General features: G+C 37.2%; 1 protein-coding gene across 4 annotated transcripts in view; it reads right to left on the bottom strand.

The window, feature by feature from the left end:
- Positions 1–23,735, bottom strand: part of SRBD1 (S1 RNA binding domain 1) — a 221,317-nt gene that overhangs the window by 22,407 nt on the left and 175,175 nt on the right. For all 4 annotated transcript variants that reach the window (XM_005575971.5, XM_045369393.3, XM_074011856.1 and 1 more), the window contains 3 exons: positions 7,825–7,931; positions 6,413–6,589; positions 2,029–2,208 (listed from right to left, as the gene is read on the bottom strand). In XM_005575971.5, coding sequence (XP_005576028.3) covers positions 2,029–2,208; positions 6,413–6,589; positions 7,825–7,931 — 464 coding nt within the window. The remainder of the gene's footprint in view (positions 1–2,028; positions 2,209–6,412; positions 6,590–7,824; positions 7,932–23,735) is intronic.

The following is a 23,735-nucleotide window of genomic DNA, read 5'->3' as shown; positions in this document are numbered from 1 at the left end:
TAATCTTATAGTACTGAACCCTCAAGCTGTGGGATCTGACACTATCTCCAGGTAGACAGTGTCAGAAATTAACTGAATTAGAGGACACCCAGGTGATGTCTGCTGGATAATCTGCTGCAGAATCGACTGGTTGGAGGGGAGAAATCCCTACATATTTTGGTGACCAGAGGCCACAGAAGTGTTCTACATTGTACCGAATGTAGAGAGTATAAAAAAACAGTTTGGTATTTCCTGTACCTCTTAGATTAATAGGAAAATAGATTAACAGGAAAATAGATAAGCTGTGGTATATTCACACAATGGAATATAACTAAGCAATAAAAAATAAGCTACTGATACTTGTTACAACACAGATAAATCGCTAAATATGATGCTGAAAGAAGCCTTACACAGATGAGTACAACTGTATGGTAGAGGGAGAAAACTAATCCTTGGTAGAAAAAAATCAAGTAGTTACCTCTGGGAGGCTGCGGCAGTAACTGATTGGAAAAGGTATAATGGAACGTTTTCAAATAGAAATGTTCCTGATCTCAACAGCAGTTTGGTTACACAGATGTAGGTATTTGTCAAAATTCAGCTAATACAAACTTAAAATTTAATTGTATGTAAATGTGACCTCAAAAGAAAAAAATTGTAAAGAATTATCAAATTGTAGTTAATTATTTGAATGTTGACGTATTTAGTGCAAAGTGTACCAATGTCTGCAACCTTCTTCGGAATGCATCAAAAACATAAGATGGGCCAGGTGCAGTGGCGCATGCCTGTAATCCCAGCTCTTTGGGAGGCCAAGGTGGGCGGATCACTCCAGTCCAGGAGTTCAAAACCAGCCTGGACAACATAGCGAAACTCCGTCTCTACTAAAAATATAAAAAATTAGCCAGACCGTGGTGCTGTACACCTGTAACTCCAGCTACTCAGGAGGCTGAGGCGCAAGAATCACTTGAACCCAGGAGGCAGAGGATGCTGTGAGCCAAGATCACACCACTGCACTGGATGACAGAAAGACCTTGTCTCAAAAACAAAACAGAACAGAACAAAACAAAAAAGATGGATGGACAAGTAGATGGATATGTAGAAAAACAAATATAGTAAAATGTTAATGATAAAATCTAGGTGTGGCTATATAGGAATTCACTGTAAAATTTTTGTTTCCAATTTTTCTGTATGGTTAAATTTTTTCATCATAAAACTTTTGGGGGAAATCACGAACCAGCTGGATGTTGACAGAATATTATTTTTTACTTCTTTTTTCTAAGTTTTCTATAATATACTATAGTCTTTTAAAATATTTTTAAAAGAAAGCAAATTAATGACATAATGACATTTACTAAAATAATCAAATACAAGTGATTTTAAAACAAAAATCTCATTTTAGATTCAATAAAAGTCAAAATATTCACTATATTTCTTATACTGTCATATAATTCAGTAAGAATCTTTTAAAAATGTCATTATGTAGCAAGTCACTGTTTTTGAACTAATTTAAAAAATTTAAAACTAATTAAATATGCTATTAAAAAGTTTTTTCTTTTTATGCCTTAAACTTCCCTTATACTCAAAAGCTTCCCCCATGTCATTCTGTTAATGTATACTCACTAAAAGTACATCATTTCTTAGATTTTAATAACCAATAACCAATAAAAATATTACTTAAGAAAGCTGAGTTGGCTGTATACTTTCAAAAGGGTTTTATCTTTAGAAAAGCACAAGTTTTATGCCAGGTTCTAGTCAGTTGTGTCTTGTTAATTTCCAAAACAAACAGAGGGGAGTGCCATGCAATTTCCATTACACACACTTCACCATTAGTATCAGGGTTTATTAGCTTGACAATGCTCCAGGAGTAATGGCTTCATTCCTCACTGAAATAAAATAATGTGCCACATAACTCAGCAATGCAGAACTTCTGAAAAATGTTGTCACATTAAACATGGTCATATTTTTCAGTTTCCATTATGCCAAAACAAAGGCCATTTGCTGTAAAGAACTCACTCTGGATATGGAGAATTTCCACATGGGCCTCAGACTTACCTCATTGCTATGTCATATGATTCTGGATGAATACAAGTTTGGTCCAAAGGATTTGGCTTCAGTAAAACATTCACTGCAGTTTTGCTCTTCTTTTTGCCCTGCTTCTCATTTGTGACCTCAATGTCTGCTGAAGATGTAACAGCAACTCCTCGAATTTGGCCTGAAGATTCAGTTTGCTGACTATGTAAAACCAGAAAAAACCACATTTATAAAAAGGGGAAGGTTGGGCAGAAAAGTCTTCAAATTAAAATGTGCTTATTTCTCTGTCATACAAATATGCAAAAACAGCAACCAGATTCTGACCTTTCACTTCATAGAAACTACCACTTATTTGTTTAAATCACTGGGAAAAGGGCTTTCTGTTACTTAAAGCCAAAAACATTCTTAACTGATTGTCTGTATAACTGGCATTCTAGGAGAGAAAAGAGGAAAATGTAGGGAAACAAAATAATATTTCTCAGAGCTAAGAAAAACAAGCTCTCAAAAGAATCTATTGAGTGTAGAACAGGATGAACAAAAAAAGACTCATACTTGGCTAAGCGCAGTGGCTGACGCCTGTAATCCCAACACTTTGGGAGGCCAAGGCAGGCAGATCACCTGAGGTCATGAGTTCAAGACCAGCCTGGCCAACATGATGAAACCCTGTCTCTACTAAACATTTAAAAATTAGCTGGTTGTGGTGGTGCATGCCTGTAGTCCCAGCTACTTGGGAGGCTGTGGCAGGAGAATCGCTTAAACCTGGGAAGCAGAGGTTGCAGTGAGCTGAGATCTTGCCATCGCATTCCAGTTTGGGCAACAGAGGGACAGACTGTCTCAAAAAAAAGAAAAGAAAAAGACTCATACTTGACGTATCATGGATAAACTTTACAATATAAATAATTTTTAAAATTCTAAAAGGCTTTCAAGAAAGAAAATTAAAACATTACTTAAAAAGGATCTGGAATCAGGCTAGCATCAGATTTCTCATTGGCAAACATCAGATGTCAGAACATAGTGGAACAGTATCTTAAAAGTTCTGAGAGAAAATGATTTTGAATTTAGAATCACATACCTAGTCAAATTAGCATTTGAGTAAGAGGGCAAATTGAAATCGTTTGCAGGTATGTAAGGACTTAAGTATAACCCATACGACCTCTCTAAAAAGAATTTCTTAAGGATTAATTCTAGCAAAAACCAATAAATCGAAGAAAAATGATAATATGAATTACAAGAAACCGTGTAGAAACCACAAAAACTGATTAAGTAAATGCTAGTGAATGATGTAAATATATATACATTATGTGTATATACACACATACAGTATGTGTATATATGTTAAAATATACATCTATAAAAATACATATTTTTATATAGAGAGGAGTGTGTATAGTGTATGTGTATATTATATACACATATACACATGCATATGGTGTATACATGTATATGTACACACGCATAGTGTGTATATGTACAGACACATGCATAGTGTATATGTACAGACAGATGCATATAGTGTGTGTATATGCAGACACATATAGTGTGTGTATATGTACAGACACATGCATATAGTGTGTGTATATGTCGCAGATGCATATAGTGTGTGTATATGTGAAGATGCATATAGGGTGCGTATATGTACAGACAGACGCATATAGTGTGTGTATATGTACAGACAGACGCATATTGTGTGTGTATATGTAAAGATGCATATAGTGTGTGTATGAGGGGAGGGGAGGGGAGGGGAGGGGAGGGGAGAGGAGAGGAGAGGTGAGGAGAGGAGAGGAGAGGAGGGGAGAGGAGAGGAGAGGAGAGGAGAGGGGCGGGGAGGAGAGGAGAGGAGAGGGGAGGAGAGTACTGAAACTAAAATCCCAGGTCGTCTTATCATGAGAGGTAGACAGAGTTGAAGAGAGAAAGATTGGGAAGGATACTGTTTCTAGTCGTCTCTAAGAGGGCAGAGACACCTATTAACTCCAGAGGTCAGTCCAAAACAAATTTAAGGATGATCATCAGAAGAACAGAAGATGTGCAACTTTGAAATCACTAAGGAGAGATAAAGATGAGATGAGATAACAAGGAAACAGAAAACTTATTAACTGATAAATCTAATAAATAGCCTAAAAGGAAAAGAAGAATCAGAAAGCATGATGGAGGCAAAATACATAGGAAGAATAAGCCCAAACATATAAATAAATACAACAAATGTGAATGTATTAATATCAGATTGAGTAAAACCATGAAATCTAGCTATATGTTTCTAAGAGCCACATCAAAAATGTCATAGAAAGTATAAAAATTAGAAAAAAAAAAACCAGGCATATTTTGAAAAGGCAAATATAGTAACATTGCTAGCAAATAAATTTCAAGCAAAAAACATTAAATGTGGTAGCAATATTCCATTCTGAATAAACCTATGAACTATTCAGGAGATGTAACAGTCACAAATCTTCAAGTACCTAATTATCAGCTGGAAAAATACAAGGCTTTAAAACAAGCTCAATATTCATCAATAAGACACTGATTAGACTAAATTATAGCTCATCCATACAATTAAATATTATGCAGACAATATAAAGAATAAAAAGTTAGATATCTATATGTAATAATTTGGAAAGAGATCCAGAAGACTGAAACAAATAAAGCAAGTTTCAAATAGTTGCAGAGCCTGATCCCTTGTGTATACATTTTTAAAAAAATAAACATATACAAACAAGGTGACATAACTGTAAATTTACTTTCTGGAAGCAACATATAAGAAACTTTTTCAAGTGAGACTTGAGAGGCATCTTTGACTTTTTGTTCCTTTTTTATACTGTGAGTTTTTTTGGTGCTTTTGGGGTTTGTCTGTTTTTGAGATAGATAGGATCTTGCTCTGTCTCCAGGCTGGAGTGCAGTGGCATGATCTTGGCTCACTGCAACCTCCACCTCCTGGGTTCGAGTAGTTCTCCTGTCTCAGCCTCCTGGGTAGCTGGGATTACAGGTGAGCACCACCACACACAGCTAATTTTTGTATTTTTAGTAGAAACAGGGTTTCGCCATGTTGGCCAGGCTGGTCACAAACTCCTGACCTCAGGTGATCAACCGCTCCTGGCCTATGCTGTGTTTTCTAACCAAGTGTTCAAAGAACATGTAAACTAACAAAAACAGAATCATTTTATCTTCAATTTTTTTCAGTGCTGGCTTCTAGGTTTCATGATCTATTTAGAAAGAATTTCCATCACTCTAATGCTCTGCAATATTTCCCCATGTTTTCTTCTGGTGCTTTTACAGTTTTACTTTTTTTTTTGCATTTAAGTCTATGATAAACCTGTAATGTATTTGGGCACAGGAGTGAGAAGTGGGACTATAGCTTCCTTCACACATATTGAATTACTGACAGTTGTCATAATATCACTTGTTAGATAATTAATCAATTTTACCCTACCATTTGAAATGTCACCTTTACTATAAACTAAATTCTAACTATGTTTTGGTGGATTTCAGACCTTATTCTGTGCTATTCCTACATCAAAAGCAAACTGTTTAATTACCACAGCTTTATAATATATTCTAGTGAGGCTTAATCAGTCTTTTCCAGAATAAAGGTTATCTTCCATATGACCTCTATTATAATTTTGTCAAAAGAAAAAAGTACATATGAATTAACCAGGTAGTCCCAAAGTAGTAGACACGTAAATGTTCTTTCATGATTATACCATGCTAAGAAGTTTATCTAACAAGCTTTTGTGCTTTCAGGATTAGAAAGTAAAGAAATTTAGCTCTTGATACACACAACTGATAATCAACGCTTTGATCCATTTTCAGTGAGGAGGGAGTGGGGAAACATATCTATGCTTAGGGAACAGCTATGTCAATATAAAGTGGTCACTTTGAAGTCACCATTGTCACCTCATCTTGTACCAGTCCTTCCTATTTGCTATGCTCCAACTGTGTGCGCCTTTCCCTCATTTCCTGAATACATCAAAGTTGGTCCTGTCTTAGGACTGTGCACACTTAGTGTTCACTTTGCCTGGAATGCTTTCTTTCTGATACTTGGGTGGCATTTCATTCAAAACTCTGCTCAAATAAGTTTTCAAAAAATAACGAATCTAAAGTAGTTGTATTACTCCCCTAAGACAGTGTCACATATCCCTGCTTCAATTTTTATAGCACTTCTTGCCTTCTGAAACTACTAATTTTACTAGTTTGCTTATTGTCTGTATTACACGTTAAAATACAACTCCATGAGAATGCAGAATTTGCTGACTTGCTCACTGCTGTATTCCCAATGCCTGCCAAAGGACACTCAACACATATTGAATGAAGGCATGCAATGGACACTTAGAATTTACACTAATCAGTAGTAGGATAGGTAACAGTAACAAGAGAGGAGGTTGACAATAGAATCAAAGTGTATACTTATAATCACCTGCAAAATGTTCGGATATAATCCTGGTTGATTCTGATGAAGCCAGCACACTGTTGGAAGGATTTTGGACCCAGTCCTTTCACTTTCTTCAGCTGTTCTCGGTTGATAAAGGGTCCATTTTTCTCACGCCATTCAATAATATTTTTGGCTCTGTTGGCATTGAGTCCTGCAATATGCCTAAGGAAAAAAAAAAAAAAAGGCAAACTGAAAAGAAGATATCATCTGAAAAGACAATGATATAAAACATTTGGATCATAAAAACAACTGCAATGACATATCCTCATATGTATAAGTTAAGTTAATCCAAAGGGGAGTCAAAAAAAGAAAACCAGAGGAAAAAAAAGAGTTGTGCAAGAGGAAAGAAAAAAAAAAAAAAAGACAAAACCAATAGCTGTCATAAAGATGCTGGTAAGCTGGCTAACACTGATGCAAGAAAAAAATGTTCCTCACAGTTTTTCTATATATTCATATTCCTTATGTTTCTGGATAAAGTAATAATTTTGCCTATTTTTTTCAGCATACATACAAAGTGAGTTAGAAGAAGTTATAATAGCTACAACTGTGTTGTACTACCTTTTTTGCATGTTAGCCTGTTCTCAGTAATATAGAGCTGAACTATAGAAAGGTCCTTATCTATAATTGTCATGGTTAGTATAAATTATATATAAAAACTATATTAGGTAGTTTCCTTGGTGTTAAAAGATTATTTCAGAGAATTTCAACTTTATTATGAAATTCCATATATGAAATTATGAAATGTTTGTAGCTGTGTTAGAAAATCAACAACTTAAAATGTAAGGGATAGTTTCTCCTATACCTGTTTCAGCGAAAAAGGTCCAGATCAGAGAATTTCATGCTGCATTAGCAGACTTGTGTAATAAATGCAAAACTGTGAACAAAAAAGCAGCTCTTCTAAAACCACGGGGGAAAAAAGATTATATAACATGTGATTATACTATGATAAAAATTTTGACAGGTTTCTTGTAGAATCAGGGTAAAAATACGGTAACCATACTTTGAACCCTCAGAATTTATCTTTTGGTTACTGCCAGGTTTGACAGATGCATGCAAGAGACTTAACTAGTGAAAAATCTCTACTCTCATGTGGTGGGAAACAGCTCTTTTCCATGTTAACCTTATTTAAATTCTATTAGCAACACTAATGCACTCAATGGTTACCATATGCTCTATGCTCTTCACTTTAGACCTGCAATATTAAAAATGATAATGTGAATTGTTATAATTCTTTTCTTACATGATGTCTTCCCCTCTGATTACTTAAAGCAATGTATAAACCCATAGATGTTCTATACTTGACAACTTTATACACGTGTTCCCTTCCTCTAGCCGAGTTTGGACTGGATAGCCAGTTAAACTCGATTCTGTGATCTTCAGCCACAGATGTGTCTCACCTTAACAAAACTTCTGAACAGATGTTAATGTCCACTCCCACAAAGCTGACACATTCTTCTACAACACTGTCCAGTGTTGCCTTGAGTAAAGTCTGGGATACGTCATGCTGAAAAGACAAAGATCAAATATCAAAAGTGAAGGAGATGTAGTTCTTGGACTATTCCATTACTCTGCCTACATTACTGGTGTTAGTTAACACACACCATGGTAAATTTCTTCATTCCTCTTAAACACACTGTTAGCAGACATAATTAAGCTGAAGTCAAGCCATCTATGGTTTCTTACTCTTTAAGCTATGCATATATGCCTAATTTGAATATAATAGTACCAGTATTTTTCCCTTGCCTAAAATTCTGCCCAGAGCAGTGGTTCTCAAACTTTAGCTTGCATTAAAATCACCTGTATGGCTTGGTAACACACCCACATCCAGATTTCTGATTCAGTAGGTCTAGGGTGGGGTCTAAGAATTTGCATTCTAACAATTTTCCGGATAATACTGTGGCTGCTAGATCAAAATGAGACATAGTCTCTATGATTCATGCATGGCCTTATAGTGTTATGGAGAAGAAAACATAAGTTATAATAGGAAGCAGTACAATAATAGTAAGACAGTAAATCAAACTTTTGTTTCATCAAATTCAAGATAGTACTGTTTATATGAAGCACCATTATTTTATACACCACTAAGGAAGAAAATAGTCAAACCATGACACATGCTTTCTTATTGCTTAAATTATTTATTTATTTTAAATAGTGAAAGAGCTCTTTAGACTTATTTAGAAACTGTAAGAACCATATATTATGTACAAATAAGAAAAACATAAGCAATCTAAACTGGCTAAGTTATTCCTAAAATTTCTTCACATTCAGTGTTCAATTCTTCTGATCACTTTTATATTCAAAACCATAGGTGTCAAGGTTTTCCATGTAGTATTGTTTTTATACTATCAAGATCCTTGATAATGTAGCATTTCTTAAAACAGCGATCCTCTGTTGTCTCTGGGACTTTCTTTCAAGCTTCAGATGCTCATTCTTACAAGCTTTGATGATAGTAGCACTATCTTAATCTTAACAGAGGGTATTAACAGAAGAGATTTTGGACAGTAACAAAACTCCTATTCTTTTCTCAAAGGTCCTTAAATGGTTTATTATTCAATGGTTTGTTAATTAAAACAACGAAAGGTGTGCAGTTCAGTCATGTCTCTAGGATTACCAACCAAGTTCATGTGGAAACTACACCATGATTTACCACAGGGACAACAGCAACTGTAGGACACTATTAAATGTAAGCTGCATTAAAATGTCAGAAAATGCGCATCTTACAATTGGTGAAATGCAATATTTTAAAGTATTTGTTGACTAATTGAAGCTAGGTTACAACAATTAATACACTTGATGTTACTCATAATTCTAAAATTAATGATCTGTGGGACAGCAGACTTCTCTTTACCAACGTCAACGAAAACAAGGAATATAATCTAGTAGAGTCCCCAAGTATTGTGCTTACATTATTACCATTTAATAACAGCAGAAGCTTTTGTTCTGGAAGACTGAAGGGTACAGGAGTACTTCTGTATTTCAGAGATAACTTACTGGTAACTAGCCAGGCCTCAGCTAAAAATTTTGGATGTCATTTAAAAAATCTAATAAGCAAGTATCACCATGAAAAAGATCACGAAGTAAAACCTAAGATCTTACCGAGAACTTGGTTACTCAGTTACTCTTGAGTCACAGCTTTTAAGAAGCTAGTCTTTTGTCTAAGCAGATGAAAAGCAGCAAAATGAAAAGGGAACTTTTTAAAATGAGAGGGTAGGAGATAGAATGACAATATAAAGGCAAGCACAATGATAGCAACAAGAAAAAATATCTGAGGAACACAAAACTACAAACAAACCAGAAAAAGGAAGAGTAATTGTTGAGAGCCAATGGAATAAGGGAAACAAGTTGGTACAGTACTTCCAAGCACACCAGATGCTTAGGACAGTTAAATGAGTAAGCTACAGTCTCTGCAGCAGATTATTTTGGTTGCCTATCCTAACCTCTAGTTGTCAAACCCCTTCTCTTCCTTTCAAACAGAAGCCTAACGGTGTGTCTAGCATTTATCCCATTTCTGTAAGGCCATATGCTTTGGAAAAGCTGGTCCCACCTCCGATAGACAATGGTGACTGGTTAAAATCCATGTTTTTCAAACTGAGGGTTATGATCAATTAGTGGATCATAAAATTAAATCAGTGACTTGCCACTGGCATAAAAAAATGAAGGAATAGAATAAACCACATAGAGCATATTGCATATATCCTTAACATCGAATGAACAATAGGATGAACAATGCAGCCAATTGAGACTACCATGTGCGAGGAATACAACATAAATTGTTCAGGAATAGGTATTTGGTTCACTGATACCTCATTTGATCTTCTGACACAGATTTAATGAAGAGGTTAAAGAGTAACTCTGCAGAGTTATAAGCAAAGTATGTGAGAAGTTTATCTATTGGCAAAGTGCTGATTCCTTCACCAAGTTTAGTTACAAACTTTCAGTGCATTTTTCAGAAAGAATGTTATTGAGTATAAAATTTTTCAATTCTCAGCAACTGTAATATTTTAACTGATTTAATACAAGTGGTCCTTAAAATGAATCAATCTACATTTAGAAGAAAAAAAGACAGTGAAGTAAAACCTACAGAGGCAAGCTCAACTACCAGATTTGGAAGTGTTGACAGTGACAAAATTGAGAGAAAATGTTGACTTCAATCAGTAACCTTTGACTTGACTTGAGCCACGTTTTATATAGAAAATAATAACCATAAGACTTTAAAATAAGCTTGATTTAAAACATGGTTTTATAAATGTGCAAAACAATAAAAATGACTGAACCCAGATGTATTGTTGGTAATGATATTCTTGTAGATGACAGTGTTAAAATAAAACTTAAAACTTAAAAAACAAAATCACGTGGAACACCCCTACCACAGGGCTAAAATGAAAACAATGGAAAATACCAAATATTGATGTGAATGTGGAGCAACTGGAATGCTCAAACGATAAGTGCATTTTAGGTTACATATGCAAGGCAACGCAGTTTAATGGAGGATTTATTTTATATGGTTTAAATGTAACTTCACATAAAATTAAATCAGATATGTTTACACAATGCAAAAATGCATACTTGTTCCATATACTTTAAACCAGATACGTGGTAAGAGAAAAAATGGAAAATTACTAAGAACATCAAAATTGCCAAAACTGACTCAAGAAGAAATATAAAATCTGAACAAACCTATTAAGTACAGTTAATAAATAATCAAAAATCTCCCAACAAAAAAAAGTTCAGAACCATATGGTTTCATTGGTGAATTCTACCAAACATTTCAAGAACACCAATCCTTCTCAAACTCTTTCAAAAACAGAAGAGGAGCCAATAGTTCTTACCTATTCTATGAGGCCAGCATCACCCTGATACCAAACCCAAAGATACCTCAAGAAGAAAGAAACCTACAAATATTAATATTTCCTATGAATATCAGTTCAAAAATCCTCAACAAAATACTAATAAACTAAATCCAACAGCCTATTAAAAGGATTGACATACAAGACCTACATATAATGTATTCAGTATGTATGAACTTAAGAGCCAAACTCACATTGTTTTGATTTTAAAACAATCTCTCTTGACATTTTTAAATTTTAACTGTGAAATAATTTCAAATTTAGAAAAGGCATGCAAGAATAGTCCAAAAACTTTATTACCCTTCCTTCACATAAATACTTCAGTGTACAGTTCCAAATAACAAAAACATTGACTTACATACCCATAATACAATTATTAAAATTAGACAACATACTGATGTAATAATATCACCTAACATTCAACCCATGCTCAAATCATCAATTTTCTCAATTTTTCTTTACAGCATTTTCTTCCCAATCCATAATTCAACCCAGGATGACATACTGCATTTAGTTGCCTCATACTTTGTGCTAGGCAGCTTCCAAGATGGTTCCCAATGATCCTCAAATCCTGGTATTGATACACTTGTGGAATTCCCTCCCACTAAGTATAGACTAAGTATAGAATTCACTGATGAATCTCATCTGAATAAATTATTAAGATTATTTTACTACTCAAAATGTCCTGTTTGTGTAAAAAGGTATTTTTAATCTTGACTCAAAATTTGAAAAACACAGCTCAACCATGTACTATATATGCTCACAGCATTATCCTCATGCATTCCAGACTGAAAAAATTCATGAACAGCCCATATCTATATATTAACTTACATCTGTTCTAAATTTTTGTATTTAGGTATTAAAAACCTATTTAAATATAAGTAAAATAGCATTTAACTTACAATGAGTAGTAAAGGTAAGCATTATTTTGAGAAACTTATTTTGAATTACATTTAATTGTGTAAGAGAGACATACATATGCCCAAACAGAAGTGATGTGTGATAAGTGCCCTTATCATGACGAAGTAAAATGTATTTCCTAGTGTGTCAAAATCAAAAGGTAGGAAAAACAATGGTCTAAACTAATCATGGTGGTCCCATTCTATTTATTCAATAATGGCAAATGAAATGTGAGGGTAAATCTGCCAGGTACTTCAGAAAAAGATTTCACTGCCCTAAAATAGAGTGAAAAAGAATTAGCCTTTTCTTCTTTTGATTCAAGTATGACTCCCAGTAATCACTGTATCATGTGATGGGACACGCTTGAAGAAAAGCTAACTTAGCGAGAATGGCAGGTAACATACGTTGAAAGACTGGTTCTTCATTGATATTCTTGAGGTTCTGAATTAACTCGTTCTGTACTCAGCCCCCCTGAGCATCTTGTAATAAAATTTTTTTATCATTTAATCAAGAATCAGAAATTTCCTTATTGTTCAGGCCACTTTGCGTAAGGATCTCTGATGTTTTTCTAATTGAAGCAGTCACTTTATTTAGGAGCTCAAAGTCAAGTGGCAAGACTGTGACAATGAAAACAATGACCATACTATCAAAACCCCTTGAGATTTTACTGTCAGGCATTGTTGTAAGGCTTTATAATAGCATGTAACCAAATCCTCACAATTCTAAAAAATGTACATATGACTTTATGCAGCATCTTCATATATAAGATTTTTTTCTAAGGAAATAGCAAGACACTTGCACAAAGGGGTGTGTATGTGTGTACAATCTAAATATCCACATAGAGATGACTCGTACAAATAAAGTGTGCAACAGCCCCACAATGAATAATTCTGATGCCATTAAAAAACACACAGTAGGGGGTGGCTGGCAAGATGGCCGAATAGGAACAACTCCAGTCTGCAGCTCCCAGCCAGATCAATGCAGAAGGCAGGTGATTCTGCATTTCCAACTGAGGTACCTGGCTCATCTCACTGGGACTGGTTAGATAGTGGGTACAGCCCGTGGAGGGCAAGCAGAAGCAGGGTGGAAAGCGCAAGGAGTCTGGGAACTCACCTGGAAAGTGCAAGGAGTCAGGGAACTCCCTCCCCCCCCAGCCAAGGGAAGCTGTGAGGAACTGTGCTGTGAGGGACTGTGCCGTGAGGAACGGTACACTCTGGCCCAGATACTAAGCTTTTCCCATGGTCTTTGCAACCCACAGACCAGATTACCTTGGGTGCCTACCCCACCAGGGCCCTGCGTTTCAAGCACAAAACTGGGCAGCCATTTGGGCAACACTGAGCTAGTGGCAGGAGTTTTTTTTTTTCATACCTCAGTGGTGTCTGGAATGCCAGTGAGCAGAACCAATCACTCCCCTGGAAAGGGGGCTGAAGTCAGGGAGCCAAGTGGTCTAGCTCAGTGGATCCCAACCCCATGGAGCTCAGCAAGCTAAGATCCACTGGATTGAAATTCTCGCTGCCAGCACAGCAGTCTGAAGTCAACCTGGGATGCTAGAGCTTGGTGGGGGGAGGGGCACCCATCATTACTGAGGCTTGAGTAGGCAGTTTTCCCTTCACAGTGTAAACAAAGCTGCAAGGAAGTCTGAACTAGGTGGAGCCCACAGCAACTCTGCAAAGCCACTGTAGCCATACTACCTCTCTAGATTCCTCCCCTCTGGGCAGGGCATCTCTGAAAGAAAGGCAGCAGGCCCAGTCAGGGGCTTATAGATAAAACTCCCATCTCCCTGGGACAGAGCACCTGGGGGGAAGGCGCAGCTGTGGGTGCAGCTTCAGCAGACTTAAATGTTCCTGCCTGCCGGCTCTGAAGAAAACAGCGGATCTCCCAGCACAGCTCTAGAGCTCTGCTAAGGGACAGACTGCCTCCTCAAGTGGGTCCCTGATCCCCATGCCTCCTGACTGGGAGACACCCTCAGCAGGAGTCAACAGACACCTCATACAGGAGAACTCCAGCTGGCATCTGGCAGGTGCCCCTCTGAGACGAAGCTTCCAGAGGAAGGAACGGGCAACAATCTTTGCTGTTCTGCAGCCTCCACTGGTGATACCCAGGCAAACAGGGTCTGGAGTGGACCTCCAGCAAACTCCAGAAGACCTGCAGCAGAGGGGCCTATTAGAAGGAAAACTAACAAACAAAGGAATAGCATCAACATCAACAAAAAGGACGTCCACACAAAATCCCCATCCAAAAGTCACCAACATCAAAGACCAAAGGTAGATAAATCCACAAAGATGAGGAAAAATCAGCACAAAAAGGCTGAAAATTCCAAAAACCAGAATGCCTCTTCTCCTCTAAAGGATCACAACCCCTCGCCAGCAAGGGAACAAAACTGGATGGAGAATTAATTTGATGAATTGACAGAAGTAGGCTTCAGAAGGTGAGTAATAACAAACTACTCTGAGCTAAAGGAGCATGTTCTAACCCAATACAAGGAAGCAAAGAATCCTGAAAAAAGGTTAGGGGAATTGCTAACTAAAGGAAAAATAAGCAAAGGTTGCAATCCTAGTCTCTAACCAGTTTAGAGAAGAACATAAATGACCTGATGAAGTTGAAAAACATAGCACGAGAACTTCATGAAGTGTACACAGTATCAATAGCTGAATCGATCAAGTGGAAGAAAGGATATTAACCTTAAATGTAAATGCGCTAAATGCCCCAATTAAAAGACATAGACTGGCAAATTGGATAAAGAGTCAAGACCCATCGGTGGGTGTGCTGTATTCAGGAGACCCATATCATGTGCAAAGACACACATAGGCTCAAAATAAAGGGATGGAGGAATATTTATCAAGGAAATGGAAAGGAAAAATAAGCAGGGGATGCAATCCTAGTCTCTAATAAAACAGATTTTAAACCAACAAAGATCAAAAAAGACAAAGAAGGGAATTACATAATGGTAAAGGGATCAATGCAACAAGAGCTAACTATCCTAAATATATATGCGCCCAATACTGGAGCACCCAGATTCACAAAGCAAGTTCCTAGAGATCTACAAAGAAATTTAGACTCCCACACAATAATAGTGGAAGACTTTAAAACCCCACTGTCAATATCAGACAGATCAATGAGACAGAAAATTAAAAAGGATATTCAGGACTTGAACTCAGCTCTGGACCAAGCAGACCTAATAGACATCTACAGAACTCTCCACCCCAAATCAACAGAATATACATTCTTCTCAGCACCACGTCGCACTTATTCTAAAATTGACCACATAATTGGAAGCACAACACTCCTCAGCAAATACTAAAGAACAGAAATCATAACAGTCTCTCAGACTACAGTGCAATCAAATATAGAACTCAGGATTAAGAAACTCACTCAAAACCACACAACTACGTGGAAACCGAACAACCTGCTCCTGAATGACTACTGGATAAATAACGAAATTAAGGCAGAAATAAATAAGTTCTTTGAAACCAATGAGAACAAAGACACAACGTACCAGAATCTCTGGGACACAGCTAAAGCAGTGTTTAAAGGGAAATTTATAGCACTAAATGCCCACAGAAGAAAGCAGGAAAGATCTACAATTGACACCCTAACATCACAATTAAAAGAACTAGAGAAGCAACAGCAAACAAATTTAAAAGCTAGCAGAAGACAAGAAATAACTGAAGATCAGATCAGAACTGAAGGAGATACAGACACAAAAAAACTCTATTTAAAAAAAAAAAAAAGGAATCCAGGAGCTGGTTTTTTGAAGATTAACAAAACAGACCACTAGCCAGACTAATAAAGAAGAACAAAGAATCAAATAGACATAATAAAAAAATGATAAAGGGCATATCACCACTGATCCCACAGAAACACAAACTACCATCAGAGAATACTATAAACACCTTTATGCAAATAAACTAGAAAATCCAGAAGAAATGGATAAATTTCTGGACACATACACCCACCCGAGACTGTACCAGGAAAAAGTCGAATCCCTAAATAGACCAATAACAAGTTCTGAAATTGAGGCAGTAATTAGCCTACCAAACAAAAAAAGCCCAGGACCAGATGGATTCACAGCCGAATTCTACTAGAGGTACAAGGAGGAGCTGGTACCATTCCTTCTGAAACCATTCCAAACAACAGAAAAAGAGCGACTCCTCCCTAACTCATTTAATGAGGCCAGCATCATCCTGATACCAAAACCTGGCAGAAACACTACAAAAAAAGAAAATTTCAGGCCAATATCCCTGATGAACATCGATGTGAAAACCCTGAATAAAATACTGGCAAACCGATTCCAGCAGCACATCAAAAAGCTTATCCACTAAGATCAAGTTGGCTTCATCTCTGGGATGTAAGGCTGGTTCAACAAACACAAATCAATAAACGTAATCCATCACATAAACAGAACCAATAACAAAAACATGATTATCTCAATAGATGCAGAAAAGGCCTATGATAAAATTCAACACCCCTTCATGCTAAAAACTCTCAATAAACTAGGTATTGATGGGACATATCTCAAAATAATAAGAGCTATTTATGACAAACACACAGCCAATATCATACTGAATGGGCAAAAGCCGGAAACACTCCCTTTGAAAGCCAGCACAAGACATGTATGCCCTCTCTCACCACTCCTATTCAACATAGTATTGGAAGTTTTGGCAGGGCAATCAGGCAAGAGAAAGAAATAAAGGGTATTCAAATAGGAACAGAGGAAGTCAAATTGTCTGTCTGCAGATGATATGACTGTATATTTAGAATGTCCCATCGTCTCAGCCCAAAATCTCCTTGAGCTGATAAGCAACTTCAGCAAAGTCTCATGATACAAAATCAATGTGCAAAAATCACAAGCATCCCTATACACCAATAATAGACAAACAGAGAGCCAAATCAAATGAACTCCCACTCACAATTGCTACAAAGAGATTAAAATACCTAGGAATACAACTTACAAGGGATGTGAAGGACCTCTTCAAGGAGAACTACAAACCACTGCTCAAGGAAATAAGAGAGGGCACAAACAAATGGAAAAAACATTCCATGCTCATGGACAGGAGGAATCAATATTGTGAAAATGGCCATACTGTCCAAAGTAATTTATAGATTCTATGCTATCCCCATCAAGCTACCACTGACTTTCTTCAAAAAATTAGGAAAAAACTACTTTAAATTTCATATGGAACCAAAAAGGAACCCGTATAGCAAAGACAATCCTAAGCAAAAAGAACAAAGCTGGAGGCATCATGCTACCTGACTTCAAACTATACTACAAGACTACAGTAACCAAAACAGCATGGTACTGGTAGCAAAACAAATATATAGACCAATGGAACAGAAAAGAGGCCTCAGCTATAATGTCACACATCTACAACCATCTGATCTTTGATAAACCGGACAAAAACAAGCAATGGGGAAAGGATTCCCTACTTAATAAATGGTGTTGGGAAAACTGGCTAGCCATATGCAGAAAACTGAAATGGGACCCCTTCCTTACATCTTATACAAAAATTAACTCAAGATGAATTAAAGACTTAAATGTAAGACCTAAAACCATAAGAACCCTAGAAGAAAACCTAGGCAATACCATTCAGGACACAGGCATGAGCAAAGACTTCATGACTAAAACACCAAAAGCAATGACAACAAAAGCATAAATTGGCAAATGGGATCTAACTAAACTAAAGAGCTCCTGCACAGGAAAAGAAGCTATCATCAGAGTGAACAGGCAACCTACAGAATGGGAGAAAAATTCTGCAATCTATCCATCTGACAAAGGGCTAATATCCAGAATCTACAGGGAACTTAAACAAATTTACAAGAAAAAAACCACCCCATCAAAAAGTGGGTGAAGGATATGAACAGATACTTCTCAAAAGAAGACATTTATGCAGCCAACAAACATATGAAAAAAAGCTCATCATCACTGGTCATTAGAGAAACACGTATCAAAACCACGAGATACAATCTCACGCCAGTTAGAATGGCGATCATTAAGTTAGGAAACAACAGATGCTGGAGAGGATGTGGAGAAATTGGAACACTTCAACACTGTTGGTGGGAGTGTAAATTAGTTCAACCATTGTGGAAGACAGTGTGGTGATTCCTCAAGGATCTAGAACCAGAAATACCATTTGACCCAGCAATCCCATTACTGGGTACATACTCAAAGACTACTATAAAGACACATGCACACGTATGTTTATTGCAGCACTATTCACAATAGCAAAGACTTGGAACCAACCCAAATGCCCATCAATTATAGACTGGATAAAGAAAATGTGGCACATATACACCATGGAATACTATGCTGCCATAAAAAAAGAACGAATTCATGTCCTTTGCAGGGACATGAAGCTGGAAGCCATCATTCTCAGCAAACTAACACAGGAACAGAAAACCAAACACCGCATGTTCTCACTCATAAATGGGAGTTGAACAATGAGAACACATGGACATAGGGAGGGGAATGTCACACACTGGGGCCTGTCAGGGGGTGGAAGGTTAGGGGAAGGATAGCATCAGGAGAAATACCTAATGTAGATGATGGGTTGATGGGTGCAGCAAACCACTATGGCACATGTATACCTATGTATCAAACCTGCATGTTCTGTACATGTATTCCAGAACTTAAAGTGTAATAGAAAACAAAAACAAAACAGTAGACCAGTTACTTCACCAAAACATCCCACAAGAAAAAAGGTCCAAGTTAACACACTGAATTTAGAAGTTTTAAAAACTCCTTTAGCAGCTATGTATGTAATAGAAACTTCTGTAAGCACTGCCATCAGGTCAGCTGTAAATATAAACTTTGCCTACATTCTTCCCCAATTTTTTGCTTAGGAAAGTACTAAAGAGTTAACCTATTTCTTTTCTTTTCTTTTCTTTTTTTTTTTGAGATGAAGTCTCACCCTGTCGCCCAGGCTGGAGTGCAGAGGCACGATCTTGGCTCACCACAACCTCCACCTCCCGGGTTCAAGCGATTCTCCTGCCTCAGCCTCCTGAGTAGCTGGGATTACATGCATATGCCACCATGCCCAGCTAATGTTGTGTTTTTAGTAGAGATGGGGTTTCTCCATGTTGGTCAGGCTGGTCTTCAACTCCCAACCTCAGGTGATCCACCCACCTCAGCCTCCCAAAGTGCTGGGATTACAGGTGTGAGCCACCACGCCCGGCCAACACTATTTTCTAAAACTAAAATCGTATCTATTTGGTGGAAGGAATACTGAACAAAATCCCATATTGTTTCCATAATAATGTCTTTGACATTAAAGCAGAGGCATTCGTTTGCCATTCTAAAAACATTTCTAAGCAACTATTTTGTATCAGACACTGTGCAAGTTGGGCTATGTGTTCAAAGTATAGAAAAAATCATATGTATTCCATGGTCTTCAAAAAGCTCCATTTAGATTTGCTGAAAGCTGAGTTGTAACACATCACTCTACTGGCAGTAACTGGTACAAGAAGCAAGAGGGTCCCAGGACTAACAGTGCCAATAATCCCTAAGGACTTCATGCCAGGAAAAATGAACTGTTCCATTTATAAGTAGAAGTTACCCAACTCTGAATTTTTGGGCAAGTTATTTGAATTGTATCAACAGTCTCTCTTTCGAATTCAAGGAAATCCTGGGACATTATATTTTTATTAAAATTTATGAGATTTTTACAAAGGAATATAAGTGATCACTTATGCTAGTCAGCTTTTGTTCTAAGGTCAGAATTCCCAAAAAATAAAACTTTATTATTCTACCACAAACTTCTGGAAAACCTGCTCAAACTGCTGTGTTTTATTTTGACCTGAAGGACTAAAACTGTCTAACAACTATTATTTTTTTAAAGTCCTTCCAGATGAAACACTGTGGACTACAGTTTCTAGAGCAACAAAATTTCACTTTACATTCCCCATACTAAACTTGAAGTTTTTCCCAAAGTGGTTTTCTAGTGCAATATTCTTGAGTCTTTATTTTACTCAGTGATCATCATCCACTCACATGTCTCTTCCTGCCCCTTAGTACTGCCAAATTACAAAATGCAGCTAGAAAACCAAAGATGCAAAAAAGCTTTACAGGTGCAGGGTCACTAGGGTAAATGAAGATATACTGAATTCTTTAAAAATACAAAGAGAGTGGATGCTGAGTGCGCACATCACAAAAATAACTGTGAGGTAATGCATTTGTTAATTAGCAAGAGTTAACTATTTCGCAATGTATATGCACCTCAAAACGTCATGCTGTATGTGACAAATATATACAATGTTATTTGTCAAATTAAAAAAAATAAATTTAAGCTTAAACCATGAAAAAAAAGCTTTACAGGCACAGTCTATTCAATTTCAAATAAAGCAAGTTTATGTCTTCATTTTGAATCTCTTTTTCTTTGATTGACACGTGACAGTTTTTAAAAGAGTCATCCAGACAAGTGTGTGCTGAATGACCCATGATAGAACTGACAGGAGGCTGGGAAACATTTGAGAAAACAGTGTGTGCTTAAGAAAGCTCCTCCTCCAATTAATCAAATCCAGTAAACAAGAAGTCTTTATATAGTCCCTTTAAAGACAATGTTCAGCACCAAAGAAATGCTTTAGTTAACTATGTAAAAACCTATGTGTTCTAGCTCTACTGATCACAGACAAGCACACAGAATAAATAATATTGGAAGAAAACCTTGAAAAAGGTATCTTCATAAGCACATTCTTTTAAAAATACATACTTCAAACACCAGATTTTTATTTTGTAAATGCATAAACATGTAAAATAAACAACTCATTGTGCCTATAAGGCTCTGGTATTAAGATGGCAAAGGGCATCAGCACTGAAAGGATGTTTTCTAGATCCTGAAACATAGATTGAAGCATGGCCAGTGGTCATAAGAGGGAAAAAAATAAACAGGAAGACATTCTCTTTGCAAATCCTCCTCCTCTGATAAAACATATGGAAGGTATGCTGAAGATTCCTTTACTGCTAACTCAGTATTTAAGCTTCAGGTTTGCATCAACCTATTATCAATTACTCATGCCAACTTGACAGAAGGATCCTTAGGACCATGATCATCTTACTTGTTCTGCACAAGACAAATGGAAACTAGTTTTTAAAATCCAATATTCTAGGGCTTGAATAGCCTTACTCAAGGCATGGACCTTCTCGGGTATCAAATGAGTGCCCGTGTTGTTCAGTGAGGTCTCCCCACTCTGGATGGCTTCAATTCTTATGTTCCCAGGACAGTGTGTAACCCCTGGAATCTCCATTCAGCTCACAAATCTTTAGCAGCTTTTCTATCCCAGCCCTTATGCATCTTGGCTTACATATGTGCACCTTAATATTTGGCAACCAATTTTTTTTTTTCAGAGAAATAAAGTCAGTTTATTCTGTCAAGGATCTCCTACCTCTAAAAACAGATAATAATTTCATAAATTTTTAAAGGGTCAATGTTCTCAGATTTCCTATACAACCAGTTATGTGTTAGAATCAATTTAATCACCTCCTTTGCAGGGCTCTCAATTAGAATGTCAAGGGTCTCCAGTTGACTTAAACTTTTGGCCCAGAGTTGTTTGTGTCAGCAAGATCTGAAATCTGATATATTCCAGAAGCAAGCCTTTCTTGCCTATTTGCATTTTTTTATTATTATACTTTAAGTTCTTGGGCACATGTGCACAACATGAAGGTTTGTTACATATGTATACATGGGCCATGTTGGTTTGCTGCCCCCATTCACTGGTCATTTACATTAGGTATTTCTCCTAATGCTATCCCTCCCCACTCCCCTCACCCCACAACAGGCCCTGGTGTATGATGTTCCCCACCCTGCGTCCAAGCGTTCTCACTGTTCAATTCCCACCTATGAGTGAGAACATGCAGTGTTTGATTTTCTGTCCTTGCGACAGTTTGCTCAGAATGATGGTTTCCAGCTTCATCCATGTCCCTACAAAGGACATGAACCCATCCATCCTTTTTTATGGCTGCATAGTATTCCATATATGTGCCACATTTTCTTTATCCAGTCTATCACTGATGGACATTTGGGTTAGTTCCAAGTCTTTGCTACTGTGAATAGTGAATATTTGGCAACCAATTTCAGACAGTTATAGGACTATGATCCCAGGGAGAGGGAAACTACATAGAATGAGCCTCACAATTGCCCTAGCTTTCTGTCTGAGAACACTTTCTAGACTGTGGCACCAGGAGGTAACCCAAGCAGGACATAGTAATCTTACTGAGCTGGAGAAACAGACTGGAGGTCAGGATTCCTGAAGATTTTAAGAGTATGATATCAGAGAGAATGAAGCTCTGAAGAGCAGTACTCCGGTTACTCATATAAGTGACATCTTAAGTATTTAGCTAAATACTAAATACCCAGAACACATACCCAGAACACCAAGACAAGATAACACAAGGCCAGGGGGGGAAAAAAAACAACACAGCTCCTTGGGAGATGGCAGCTACCCAGAGATTCCAGAGATTACACAGAGCTGGGAGACATAGGATGTCCTACCAATCATAGTGAAGAGATTTCACTGAACACCCCAGATATTCAGCTGATACCCAGAAATGGGTAGAAGTGGGCTATTCTAGTCCTAGAGAAAGGATTACTCTACACCCACCCTAACAAAATTTTAAAAAATAATCCTTACCTAGATGGGTTCACTGATGAATTCTATCAAACATTTAAGGAAGAAACTATTCCAATTCTCTATAATCTCTTCCAGAAAACAGAAGCAGAGGGAGTACTTCCTAAATCATTCTATGAAACCAGCATAATCTTAATACCAAAACCAGATGAAGATATTACAAGAAAATGACAGACCAATATTTCTCATGAACATAGATGCAAAAATTCTCAAAAAAAACTAGGAAATTAAGTCTAACAACCTGTAAGAAGAATTATACGCCATAGCCAAATATAATGTATCTCAGGTATGCAAGTCTGGTTCAACATTCAAAAAATCAATTAATGCAATCTATCACATCAACAAGCTAAAAAAGAAAAAAAAAATCACATAGTCCTAGCTGCAGAAAAAGCACTTGACAAAATCTATCTAACACCCATTCATGATAACAATTCTCAATAAACTAAGAATAGATGGGAAACATCCTCAAGGTGATTAAGAACATCTACAAAAACCCTAGAGCTAACAAAAAATTTAATGGTTGGCCGGGCGCGGTGGCTCAAGCCTGTAATCCCAGTACTTTGGGAGGCCGAGACGGGCGGATCACGAGGTCAGGAGATCGAGACCATCCTGGCTAATACGGTGAAACCCCGTCTCTACTAAAAAAAATACAAAAAAACTAGCCGGGCGAGGTGGCGGGCGCCTGTAGTCCCAGCTACTCGGGAGGCTGAGGCAGGAGAATGGCGTAAACCCGGGAGGCGGAGCTTGCAGTGAGCTGAGATCCGGCCACTGCACTCCAGCCTGGGCGACAGAGCGAGACTCCGTCTCAAAAAAAAATAAAAAATAAAAAATAAAAAATTTAATGGTAAGAAGCCAGAATACTTTCCACTAAGATCAGAAACAAGACAAGGATGTCCCTTCTTACCACCACTCAACATCATACTGGAAGTATCACCTAATGC

This window comes from Macaca fascicularis, chromosome 13 (genome assembly GCF_037993035.2).
Source record: "Macaca fascicularis isolate 582-1 chromosome 13, T2T-MFA8v1.1".
Lineage (NCBI taxonomy): Eukaryota > Metazoa > Chordata > Mammalia > Primates > Cercopithecidae > Macaca > Macaca fascicularis.
Note: the sequence above shows the minus strand (reverse complement) of the source record. Positions and strands in the feature narration are given on the sequence as shown.